Genomic DNA, 13438 nt, shown 5'->3' with positions numbered 1-13438 from the left:
TCGGGCATCGTGCACCATTCTATTCAATGAGTTCCGCTTTTCAGCGTTTTTCACTTTTCGGCAGGGGTCCAGAACGTAACCCACCATATGAGTGGGGCCCTACTGTATTTGATTTATATCCCGCCCTTCCTCCCAGCAGGACCCCCCCCCCACGATAGAGGAATGGAGAAAGCAATAAACAAGAGGAACCACAGGCTGGGTTGTGCAAGGGCCTGTTCTGTACTTTCTCCCACTCCCAGTCCTTGAGGCCTGGCCAAGAAGACAGAAACAGAACCATTAACTATGCCAACAAGAGGAAACCCACCAGCACAAAAGGCACTGAAACCCTTCTCCCTTCTTTGTAATAACAGCAATGCTCCCTAGACACAAAAATGCATCGTGCTTTTGCATTTGAGAACTGTTCTCTCAGTGTACAACTCAGGACTTGCTTGTCCTCAGTGTACAGGTATGGTGATGATCTGATACTGTACATCGTCTAACATAAACATCTTCCTGTTACATAGTTTTAAGAAATCATTTGGGGGAGTATCTGAACACTTTGTTTTAAAGATTTTATTCATTATTCTAAAAGAAAATATTTCATAATCCAAAATTTTTCCATTACTTTTCATTTATTTATTTGATTTATATCCTGCCCTTCTTCCCAGCAGGAGCCCAGGGAGGCAAAAAACATTATTTGGAAAAAAACATTAAAAAGGCTTTTAAAAAACCCAGAAAAAAAACTGTTTCTCCCCTGAACTTTTCTGGGACTTTACATCTCTGCTCTTCCATAATGTTACAAATCTCAGTGGAAAGCTAACTTCAAAGCATCCCATGAAAATGGCTTCTTGAGGTAGCTTAGACTTTTAATAGTGGTCGTCAACACAGTTAAGAATACTTTATTTAAAAATGGAACAACAAATCAATACTCTTAAACTACCATCATCATAAAGGGACCAGGGAGACTCTTAGGTACATACTGTGCAGGGTTGGATGAAATTGAATACTAGTTGTAGGGTTGCCAGGTCTCCAGTTTTCACCCAGAGACTCCTGGTTTTTGGGGTCCTCTCTGGGTGTCTGGGTGAGTCACCCCAATCTCCTGACCCTTAGCTTTCATTTTTAAAAAATTACATTTCTTGGTGGTCTGGTTCAAGAGATATACACCAAAACGTCAAGCACACACCCCACAACTTCTGTTAATTGAGCTCATAGCTGGCTGCTCTAAACCTGCCCTTTCAGGTTTGTAGCCAATAAATGAATTCAGGGTTGTGACTGACAAGGGATTTGTTGACCTCCAGCCTATAGCTAGAACCTATTGCAAGGCCAGAAAACGGTTGTCTTTTCCTGCTTGTCTGAAAATCTCATAAATTGCATAATTTATAGCTTTCAGAAGTAGTAAAGGTCACTTTCTGCGTGTGTGCAGGATATGTAGAACAAAAAATCACAACAGGATCTTGGTAGGCAATTGTTTACTGTAAACAATTTCAGTTATCATTATAATACGTGTACATGCTGGGTTTTTTTAACTGATTGCAAAAATAGCATATTATACATTTTAGCTTTCAAATAAGTTTTGAACAGAAATTTAAAGGAGTGTACATGCAGTTCATGATGACATTACAATGTGTTATATTTTTCTAATTTTGAGGAGTCAAACAAGTTTAAATTTTCCTGGGCTATTGAAGGGCAGTTTATTTGTCTATTTCATAGCATATTTTGAATACCTTCTCAATATGAAGTTTTAATCAATAAAGGTCCAATGCTAATCCCACATACTCGGAGTAAACCTCATTGAATTCAGTAGGAGTTACTTTTGAGTAGACATAGTTAGGATTGTGCTGTAAATCAAAGTGACTTTTGAGTGAACTTAGCAAAGGATTGTGTTTGTGTTGTAAATCTTTCTCTCCCCCTCCAATTCTATTTTTAAAGCAATTAGGCAGGGCTTACTTAGGTGTCACTGTTCTTATTTTTTAGGAAACCTGTTTTGACAATAAACTATTATATGGGTTGTATGTATTTTTACATCTCCAGTGTGTGTGTATATGGAATCTTTCCAACAACGCTGTGAGGAAAGGTTGCCAACTGGAAACAAAGGCAGCTCACAACAAGAAATAAATCCCTTTAAAATCTAATAACCATAAAACAGTTGCAAAACAGCTTAAAGTTGCTGTTTAAAGATTCTGAATTTTGGGTTGGGCGAGTGAAGTTCCTTGTCACTTGAGGTTGCAGTCCTGTGCCCGCTTCCCTGTTTGAGTTTTGTTGTTGTTATGTGCCTTCAAGTCAATTACAACTTATGGCAACCCTATGAATCTGTGACTTGCAATAGCATCTGTCATGAACCACTCTGTTCAGATCTTGTAAGTTCAGGTCTGTGGCTTCCTTTATGGAATCAATCCATCTCTTGTTTGGCCTTCCTCTTTTTCTTCTCCCTTCTGTTTTTCCCAGCATTATTGTATTTTCTAGTGAATCATGTCTTCTCATGATGTGTCCAAAAAGTATGATAACCTCAGTTACCAGTGATAGTTCTGGTTTAATTTGTTCTGACACCCAATTATTTGTCTTTTTCGCGGTCCATGGTATCATATCATACGGAAAGCGGGATTGGACCAAGACAAAGGTGTGAAAATTGGAGGAAGAAATATCAATAATTTAAGATATGCAGACGATACCATACTACTAGCAGAAACCAGTAATGATTTGAAACGAATGCTGATGAAAGTTAAAGGGGAAAGCACAAAAGAAGGACTACAGCTGAACATCAAAAAGACTAAAGTAATGACAACAGAAGATTTATGTAACTTCAGAGTTGATATTTCTCCCTCCAATTTTCACACCTCCTTCATCTTGGTCCAATCCTGCTTTCCGTATGATATGTTCTCCGTACAGATTAAACAAATAGGATGATAAAATCCATCCCTTTCTCACACCGTTTCTGATTGGGAACCAGTCGGTTTCTCCATATTCTGTCCGTACAGTAGCCTCTTGTCCACAGTATAGTTGCGCATGAGGTCAATCAATAATGTACAAACTATAATACAATGAAACACAACGCAAGAAATGAATTAAAAATGATTTTAAAAACCAAGAGGAATCTTTAACGCGGCGGATGTACCTTCTCCGCCCCCCCCCGCCGCCGCCGCCGCCGCATCGCCACGAGGACCACCTGACCGAAGCTCTGGAAGCCACACCCTGGCTCCTTCCACGCATGGAAGAGCCAACAGGCTTCCTCGGTAATTCCCTCCCCCTTGAAAGACGCGCCTTCGCGGATTGGTCGGAGGGCCGGCCCCGCGCCTTGTTCTGATTCGTGTGCCAGCTGGCGCGGCCCTTCCTCCCGCTCCGCCCCTTTGTCCTCCTCTTCCTATCCCTGCGTGCGTGATAGCGGCTCCTGCGGCTGCGTAAGGGCGGGCCTCGAGTGCGCGCGTGCGCGAGGGAGAAAGTGTGTCTCGAGGCCGGCCGGTATCGCCGCCTGTGTGTCTGTGGGTGTGTGTGGGGCGCCTTGAGGCGCGCCGCCGCCTGTCGCCTCAGCGGTATGGAGGAGTCCCCTGAAGAAGAGGCCTCCGCCTCGCCCTCTTCGAGCGCCCGCGTAGGAACCGGCGGCGGCCGGCTGGGCGGCTCCCACAAGCGCTATGTGGCGCGGGCTGGCTCTGACGAGGAGCCCCTTATCGCCGCTGAGGCGGCGGCGGATGAAGACGGGCCGCCTCAGCCGCCGCCTCCTCCTCCTCAGCCGCTTGAATCTCCTCAGCCGCTTGAATCTCCTCAGGCGGCGATTGAGACGGCCCCGCCCTCCCTGCTGCTGCTCCTGCCGCTGCCGTCGTCGGGCTCCGAGGGCGCGGCTGCGGGTTCGGACGGGCCTCCGGTGCGCCGCCCGCCGCCTCAGCGCCGCCCGCAGCAGCAGCGCCACCCGTCCCCGCACCGCGCTACTTCCCCCCCGCACAGGCGGCGCCGGCGCCGCAGCAACCGCCTGCTGCTCCTCGACCCCGGCGGAGGCGGCGCGCTCATGGGAGGCGGCGGCGGCGGCACGCTAGTCTACTCGACCCTCGGCCGCGGCGAGGAGGACGACGAGGAAGAAGGCGGCTCGGAGGAGGACGAGGAGGAGCTGGACGAGGAGGACGAGGACGGCGACGAGGAGGGCGTGGAGGAAGGCCGAGGGGGCGGGCTGGGCAGCAGCGAGAGCGCCGGCAGCGGCCTCTCGGTGGCGGCCTGCGGTGTGGGCGCGCCGGAGCCCCGCAAGCGAGCCCGGGGATTGGGCAGCCGCGCCGCCTCCACCACCTCGACCTCGTCGTCGGCCGCCGCGGGCCGGTGCTACGAGGTGGTCCGCGAGCTGGGGCCCGAGGAGGTGCGCTGGTTCTACCGCGAGGAGCGCAAGAGCTGGAAGCCCTTCATCGGATACGACTCGCTGCGCATCGAGCTGGCCTATCGTGCCCTGCTGCTCCTGGAACGGCAGAGCACGCCCGGCGGCGCCAGCAGCCCAGAGGGGTTCCCCCCTGCCCCGGGCAGCCCGTCCCCGGAGCCGGTGTGCGTCCGCGGAGGCCTCTACGAGGTGGATGTCGCCAACTCCGAGTGCTACCCCGTCTATTGGAACCGTAAGTCGCCGCCTTGTTTCCATCAGGATGCAGCGCCGGTGTCCTCGTAGAAGCCTGCTTTATTATTCTCCTCGGAGTGGGACTCAATAGGAGCAAGTCCCGTTGATCTCTGCGGGGCCTGACTTCAAAGTCAACCTGCCCGGCAGGATCAGGCTGGAAGTTCGCCTGCAGCCAGATCCTATCAGGTCCGTTGACATGGAAGCAAGTTCCGCCGAGTTCAGTGGCACATAACTGCCTAGGTAAGCCTGCACAGTACTGCAGCCTTTCTGTGTGAAAGTACCTTTAAAAAGAAAAAAAGAACAATCGCAGGAACCTGCTTGCTGCCTTGCAAGATAAAAAAAATTAGTCGCACCAGACCGAGGGTGGAGGCTCTGTACCCCCTTGATCCTTGACAGTGTTCCCCTCTTTTACTTGGCTTTCAGACCCGTAGATATCCAGCATCATGAACTTTTCCTGTATCCTTCTAGTTCACTCTTCTACCTGTCAAGCATGTAACATTCTAATCTAAGCATTTGCCTGCACCCTTCTTGTAATCCTGCATTTTTCTGTTTTGGTCTGAGGTTCCATGGTGCTCCTTACCCCATAATTTTAGTCCTGCTGTTGTGCTTTTCTCTTTAACTTTCAACAGCATTTGTTTCAAACCATTACTGGTTTCTGCTAGTATTATGGTATTGTCTGTCTATCTTACATTGTTTATTTAAATATTATTTATTAATTGATTTATTGTTTTATTTATATCCCGCCCTTCCTCCCTGCAGGAGCCCAGGGTGACAAACATAAGCGCTAAAACACTTTAAAATGGTGGGTTACCATTGCCTTCCTCTTGAGTTTGGATGCATCTTAGTCTGGTGTCTCAGCTTTGACCATTCCACCTTGGGTGCCCCTGCTAGAAGCCTAGCCTCTTGGTCTAGACTCCTGGTAGCATTGCTCTCAGCTTCTTCTACACTCTCAAACCGCCTCACCATGTTTTTATTTATTTATTATGAGATTTGTTAGTCACCCATCTGGCTGGTTGGCCAGCCACTCTGGGCGACGTTACACGTTAAAACAGTATATAAAACAGTTAAAAGTTAAGGTGTGCATCCTAGAAGAGGTTGTGTAACCTCTCAGAATATAGTTCCACTACCAGCTTGGTTCTTACTTTGTAGATTGGTCTTTCCGGGTGACATTTGCTGATGTCTTGATTTTTTCCCTTGTAGTGAAGATGCTTCTTTCTTTGATGTCAGCAAGAACACATACTAAATGGTATCTAGTGCCTAATTTTGCACTGGGGTGGTGGTTTCTAGCCTGGATTACAGCAGAGAAAATCTCGAACCTGTCACCAGATACTACTCACATCTCAGAAGCCAGATAAGGAGTCCTCTGAGCCTCCTGGGTCAAGGATGAGGCTTTTATTTACTGCCCAACTCCTTATTCGCACCCCTGTTGTCACTTCACTGTCCTATGCACAGTTGCCATACCTTCCTTCATCCTCGTTGAAAGTCCCCCTGGAAACTTAAACAATAAATAAAGCAAAAATGAGCAGCTGTATCAACACCTTCATAGATTCTGGATGCAGTTTCCCTTTGCTGATTTTTTGAGACAGCGCATTTAGCTCTGGCAATGCCCTTGCTTCCCTATCCATTTATCTTCTGGAATGGGAGAGGACAAGATGAAGCCTCTTGCCAGTGGGTAGTTGAATGCCTTGGTCATTCGGATGGCATGGAGACAAGAAAGGGGAGTTCATTTGCTTTAATTTTTCCTGCTAGAAGGTGTAGGTGTGAGAAGAAAGCGATGCCTGTCTGAAGAGGCGAAAATTTGGGAAAAGCAGAAGGGAGAAAAGGGTCAATATAAAGGTAGAATGTGAAAATGGTGGCCTACTGTATTGCTTTCATTTTGGAAGCAATTTCGCCGCCTCGTTAAATCTGAGTGGCAGAAGTTAAAAATAGTAGCATATGCTATTCAGAGGGATTTCTGAGATTTGGAGGGCGAAATTCCTGGATGCCAGCATCAAAAGCAGCATTGTATCAAGAGAGGAAGCAAAACATGTGATCTTGAGAAGATTAAGGGAGTTGACAGAAAGCATCCTACTGATACTAAAGTAGTTGTGACCTTACTTTGGGTAGCTCTCTATGTTTACTGAACTAAAATCAACTGGTGGTATAGTAATAAGTAAGGTCCTTTTCCCTCAGTAGGGTCTCTGTGGTTAGTCTCTGGTATCACAACATAACTATTCCCTCAAACCCTTCTCTGCCCTGTTGTAGAATCTTGTCTTCTTCCCATGGATTCTTATTCCTAGATAAGCCATTTTAGATTACTGTTAGCCGGTGGCTGCTCAATATTACTCATCAGCTGCTTGTTTTTCCTGTTTTGCTTCCTACAAGGTCAGATCCCGAAGACTCTGTCTTAGAGTACACTCCACCATTGGCTGCACAGCTTCCTTTTATTTCAACAAAGCTCTAACAAGCTTTTTTTTTCCCCCAACCAAGCTTTCCAAGGTGTGATTCTGAGGATTGGTGTTAAATACTCCTCCCCTGCAAGCCTCATAGAAATGAAAGAAGAATGCACTACAGTGGCACTTTGTGAAAAGAGCCCTTAATCTATTGCACCATCACATGTTTTCTGGCTGCCTATTTTAGGTTGCTCTCTTAGAAGGATAGCTATTATTTTAAAGAGCTCAGTATACCTTTCAAAAAGGTATATCAAGATGGCATACAGCATACAAAAATTAAAGAATTAAGAACCAATAAAAACATGATTAAAAACAATGATAAAAGCATCCATAAATACTGCATTGGTTGGAAGAGCAAATTCATATTAAAAGGCCTGTACATAAAGTTCGTTTTTCAGGAGATGCCTGAAAGTAAGAAGGGATGGTTCCTGCTGAACCTCTGATATGGGAGTGCCACAGGGCAGAGCTTGCCACACTAAAAGCTCTGTCCCTGGTGGAGGCCAGCTGAACCTCAGGGGTGTGATAAACACTAAGAGCGCCAATGAGTGAAAACAACAGTTATGTCTGGATCATTCCTTCAGTTCTCCAGTTTACTACGCATGCAATCCTCATGTTTGTGATGATTTTTCTATAATTTTATTTTATTTACCCAAACTTAAAAAAACCCTCAGCTGAGGATTACTGGGTGGGTTGCTGCGTGCATGTGAAAAAAGCTTGGGCCTTAAAAAAAAACTAATGGAGATAGAAACAAGAAATCTATTTAAAATTTTAAAACATAAATAGAATTTTAGTCAAACTTTCTTGTGCCTTAATATTTAGTACTCTTGTTTGAGTAGGTAATGATAAAATTGCATCTAATTGGGGACAATATAGTGAGGTGTATACATTAATAATATTTACAGGTCACCCTAGCTGTCTGAAATGATTTAGTGACTAAGGCTGCAATCCAATATATGTTTACTCAGATGTAAGCTCCACTGGGTTCAATGGGACTTACTCCCAGGTAAGTCTGTATTGGATTCCAAGGAAGTATGTGTCAGGAGGATCTCTGGGGCAAAGCCTGTTGATTCAGTGATACTAATCATGCTTAATTGGTTATATAGAATTGTAGCCTTATCTACTCCTGAATTTTGAAAGGTCCAAAACAGGATTCTGCAAGAGGTTCAGCTGTATTTTTTACCTTTTAGACATACACCACCGTGGATTTCTTCCATTTCTAGTGCCTTGGATTCACCAGAGGCCAGCAGAATGCTATTTATTATAAACCCTTGGATTAAATCTGACTGGGCTAGTTCACTGGCTCAGAGCTTTAGCAAACATCTTCCAGTCTGTGGACTATAAAATCTCATACAGGTGAAAGAAGTAACTCTGTGAGATATTGCATCAGTAATTGGTTTTCTATTTACATGGGCATCTATTTCCTTCTATGTGAAAGAAACAACAGCCATGAAAATAATAATAATAATAAATTTAATTTTTGTGTCGCCTATCTGGCCGAAGCAACATTAAAATGCAGTAAAATGCAGTAAAAAAGTACGTGCTTTTCCATGTTTGGTATAAATTCTCCACACTGACACTGTAGATCCCTGTAAGTAGAGACATCTTCCAGGATAGTATAGCAAAATAGCCTACAAATGAACCAAATGGAATTTTATCCCTGGATTAAGTGCTTTCATAGAAATGTATCAAGGTTCTTTGTTAATTTATCTAATGGTTTCAGATCCAGAGAGGATGCTAGCAAGGACTTTTGTTTTCTAATGAGTTTCAGTTGCAGGAGTTGTTGATAAGAAAAAAAGATAGAAGACGTAGAGAAGAGAGATTAGAAATAAACAGTTTTGTATGTATTTAAAAGCAGAAATTTGAATTCACAATAGGCAAACTGAGTACTGGGTCTTTGTGATCCTTGCTTTTCATCCAAGTATGACATTTACCTTACAGCCCATAAAATATAAAAATAAACCCATTACGATTCAAGAAGTAAAGCATGTTATTGCCTGCAAAGCCATAGTGGACTATCAGGAGATAGCAACCAGTAAAAAAGTGGAGTTTGGCAACAGTTTTTTCACTGCTGTTGCAAGTGGTTTTTTAATATTTTTCACAATCTACAGTCTATGCGCATATGCATTAATGCTAAGTTGTCTCGCCATTCAGTCATTAAATTGAAATGCAAAATAATATTTTATCAATGTACCAAATAGTATTTTGGTTTATGATTAAGGTCACACATTGTAAAGAGAATGTACCTTCAGCTGTCCTGAAGTCCTCTATGGAATTATGACTGAATATTTCCTATGGCTGCTTAGCTATATTTATTAGTCACTTCATACAGTAACAGGACATTCCAACCCCTGGTCAGGCAGCGGCATAGCGTGAGAGAGCAGCAAAGCAAACATCCACAGTTCTGTCACTCACTTGCACCAGCTGGGGTGGAAGGTAGGAAGACAAATGACATCACTGTGCAGAGTGATTGGGCTAGGCTGTGGCTGTTAAGTGATGGTAGTGGGTCTCAGGACAGTTAGTCCTCCTGTATCTGCCAGCAAAATACCCCATTTTGGGGCTTTCTGTGGGCTACTGCCAACGGACATCCCATCAGTAATACTCCTGCCTGCCTACACATTTGACAGGCAAAACAGGGAGCTCCATTCTAGCAGAGCAACACTGATGTAACCCCATGGGCAGAGACCGGCAAGGCAGGCGGACACCACCCAGTCCAACCCCTAGTCCAGCGCAAATGGGGCTGGATTCCAGCCTAAGTCTCTAAGCGACAACCAACATCTAAATAATGCAAACCAGAACACCCAAAAATCAAAAAAAGTTCTTGGAAACTGCCATCATTAAGAATTGGTGCCTGAATTTGCTTTTCCCTTGTGTGTCGTGTTTTTTAGATTGCAAGCCCTCAGGCAGGACCTCTCTTATACTAATTGATTTATGTAAGCCACTGTGGGAGCCTTTTTGGCAGAAGAGTGGGGGTACAAATACAAGTAAATAACAGAAAAATCAATGCTAAAATGTTATAATGCATAAGTAAAACAAACTATACAGGTTGTAAAAGTGGCAGTAAGGGAGCATGGCTTCTTTGTAATAAATAACAAGTTATCAAAGATAATTTTTTGCCACCCTGAGCTGCTCCTAGAAGGAAGGCCGGGATATAAATTTAAATAAATAAATAAATTTCTACGATAAAGCTATAACACATAAAGTTCCATGTTTCAAAGGCATACATACATACCACTTTACATCTGTTTTAAGAGTGTGTCTGAGGTCTGCTTTAACAGTTGTAAATGGAAGACACCTGGGTAAAACGTGTGATGTATAATATAAAACAGCTGAAGAGCTTTTACTTAGGGTTTCAAAGACATTCAGAAAACGTAGTTGACAAAATTGTTAGGTAATTACAAACAACAAAAAAATAGATTATTTGAAATGTTTGTTTTTATACAAAGTTCCCCACTGTGCTACTTGGCAGTGGGCCAAGGCAACAGGGCCTATAATATTGTGGAATGCCTCAAGTGGAACAAATACTTCTGAACCGCAGAGCTGCTCACCTACTGTAAGAATGCATTCATTCAGCTCATTGCAAGGCGACTGCAATCAAACCATGACACAGATGTGATTTTGTTGTTATATGCCTTCAAGTCGATTACGACTTATGGCGACCCTGTGAATCAGCGACCTCCAATAGCATCTGTTGTAAACCACCCTGTTCAGATCTTGTAAGTTCAGGTCTGTGGCTTCCTTTATGGAATCACTCCATCTCTTGTTTGTCCTTCCTCTTCTGCTCCCTTCTGTTTTTCCCAGCATTCTTGTCTTTTCTAGTGAATCATGTCATGTGATTACATTATGCCTACACAGTATTCTCCCTCCTCCCCACCCCCGTTACCTGCTGTGCTATGTCCTAAAATCCCTTGTGTTTCTTGCCTTCGTAGAATCTGAGAAGATTCCTGTGATGCGTGGGCAGTGGTTTATTGATGGCACATGGCAGCCCCTGGAAGAAGAAGAGAGCAATCTGATAGAAGAGGAACATCTCAGCTGTTTCAAGGGGCAGCAGTTGCAAGAGACCTTTGACACGGAAGTATCAAAACCTTTAGATGGAAAAGAGGGTAAGGGATTGCTAGACCAAAGGTCTCATCACACTTTTTTATGGTAGTCATAAACATTTGTGTACATGTTTAGTGGTGTGTTCTGCATGATTAGCCATTACTTGCTTCAGTTTCTTATTACTGTTAGGAATATAGGAAACTCCCTCATCCCGAGTTGGACAATCGGTCCGTCTGGCTCAGTATTGTCTACACTGATTGGCAGTAGCTGTCCAGAAGGCTTTACCTGCCCTACTTGAAAAAACCAGAGATTGAACCAGGGACCTTTTGCATGCAAAGCAGATGCTCTCCGCTGAGCCATGATCCTTCCCCAAAGGTGCGCATAATCCTGCATAGAGGACACCAGCAAGAGAGAGATTCTTCATTGTCAAACCATTTTCTTGTTTCATATTGAGGTGTGGTATTTCTGGAAGTCCACCCAGACACTTTTTTTTTGCCCCTGGAAGCTTTTTAACCATCTGAATATTTTTTTTAAAATCCAGCCAGTCACTTTAGCCCAACTAGAAGATATCAAAAGCTACATTTCTTAATTCTGGGTCTGTCCAGGATTAATAGATTCATTTGCACTTGTATGCTTTCAGTTTTGTAGTTGAATAAAATCCTGTTTTGAATGGCCAGACTGTGAGGCTTGGCATACCAGTTCCTTAGGTTCTGAATAATCGCTTTACAGGAGTGGGCATGAGGATAATAAGCTTGGCGCACCATACCAGTCGGTTCACCAGTCATATACTATCAGTTGACCATGTATTTGACCACAAATATGCAATGAAGCCAGGAATCCCACTATATAGGTGGCAGCTCGTTTTTTTTATATATTGTGCTGGTGTTACTCATTAGCAAGGACTCATTAGCAAGGACTCCCATTTGTTTCATTTCCAATCAGTGCAATACTTTGCAGATTTAAAAGTCTTGGTAAAATAGTTTTACTCTTGACACTTCAAGATTGGCATTGGAAAGTGAAAAGTTCAGTGTGGGAGTTTGGACAGACGGTACAGTCTTTTTATAGTTTTGGATTTTTTTTTCTACATCTGTTTAGTAATTTCATGTTTTCTGCTGCACCTTGAGCCCAGCTTCATTGTAGTTCTTTTATTTTTATTTATTTATAAATGTATTTGTTTACCACTGTTTCATTTAAAAAAAAATCAAAATAAATCGGAATAAACCTCCCCCCTGGGATAAAAACCAAAGAAATGATGAAATGTTAAAAGGGGTAGGCCTAGAAGTAGGCATTGTGAGAGCAGGGACACAGGATATAAATTCCGAAGAGCAAAATTACCACAGGCCTAACCACAAGTGCCAAAGACACTTGAAGAGAGACACTGCTTACAAGTGCCTGTACGCTAATGCTAGGAGCCTGCGAACCAAGATGGGAGAACTGGAGTGCTTGGTCTTAGAGGAGAGCATTGATATAGTGAGCATAACGGAGACCTGGTGGAATGGAGAAAACCAGTGGGATACGGTTATCCCTGGATATAAACTATATCGGAAGGACACGGAAGGACGTATTGGTGGCGGAGTCGCTCTATACGTGAAAGAAGGCATTGAATCCAGCAAGCTCGAAACCCCAAAAGAGGCAGACTCCTCCACAGAATCGTTGTGTGTGGTGATACCATGCCCCAGGAGGGACTTAATACTGGGAACGATCTATCGTCCCCCTGATCAAAATGCTCAGGGAGACCTTGAGACGAGATATGAAATTGAGGAAGCATCCAAACTAGGAAATGTGGTCATAATGGGTGACTTCAACTACCCGGACATAGACTGGCTGCATATGTGTTCCAGTCATGACAAAGAAGCAAAGTTTCTAGATATTCTAAATGACTATTCCCTAGACCAGTTGGTCATGGAACCGACCAGAGGGACGGCAACCCTGGACTTAATCCTCAGTGGGGACTGGGACCTGGTGCAAGATGTAAGTGTTGTTGAACCGATTGGGAGCAGTGACCACAGTGCTATTAAATTAAACATACATGTAACTGGCCAATTGCCAAGAAAATCCAACACGGTCACATTTGACTTCAAAAGAGGAAACTTCACAAAAATGAGGGGATTGGTAAAAAGAAAGCTGAAAAACAAAGTCCAGAGGGTCCATCACTCGAAAATGCTTGGAAGTTGTTTAAAAACACTATATTAGAAGCTCAACTGGAGTGCATACCGCAGATCAGAAAAGGTACCACCGGGGCCAAGAAGATGCCAGCATGGTTAACGAGCAAAGTCAAGGAAGCTCTTAGAGGCAAAAAGTCTTCCTTCAAAAAATGGAAGTCTTGTCCGAATGAAGAAAATAAAAAAGAACACAAACTCTGGCAAAAGAAATGCAAGAAGACAATAAGGGATGCTAAAAAAGATTT

General features: G+C 43.8%; 1 protein-coding gene across 3 annotated transcripts in view; it reads left to right on the top strand.

The window, feature by feature from the left end:
* The first annotated feature begins 3309 nt into the window (after positions 1–3309).
* Positions 3310–13438, top strand: part of DDHD1 (DDHD domain containing 1) — a 43727-nt gene continuing 33598 nt past the window's right edge. Inside the window, exons 1-2 of one of the 3 annotated variants that reach the window (XM_061612554.1) lie at positions 3310–4562; positions 10920–11093. In XM_061612554.1, coding sequence (XP_061468538.1) covers positions 3509–4562; positions 10920–11093 — 1228 coding nt within the window. In that variant the 5' untranslated portion in view covers positions 3310–3508. The remainder of the gene's footprint in view (positions 4563–10919; positions 11094–13438) is intronic. The other 2 variants (XM_061612552.1, XM_061612553.1) reach the window with 2 other exon arrangements.

The sequence above is a fragment of the Rhineura floridana genome, chromosome 2, assembly GCF_030035675.1.
Source record: "Rhineura floridana isolate rRhiFlo1 chromosome 2, rRhiFlo1.hap2, whole genome shotgun sequence".
NCBI lineage: Eukaryota > Metazoa > Chordata > Lepidosauria > Squamata > Rhineuridae > Rhineura > Rhineura floridana.
Note: the sequence above shows the minus strand (reverse complement) of the source record. Positions and strands in the feature narration are given on the sequence as shown.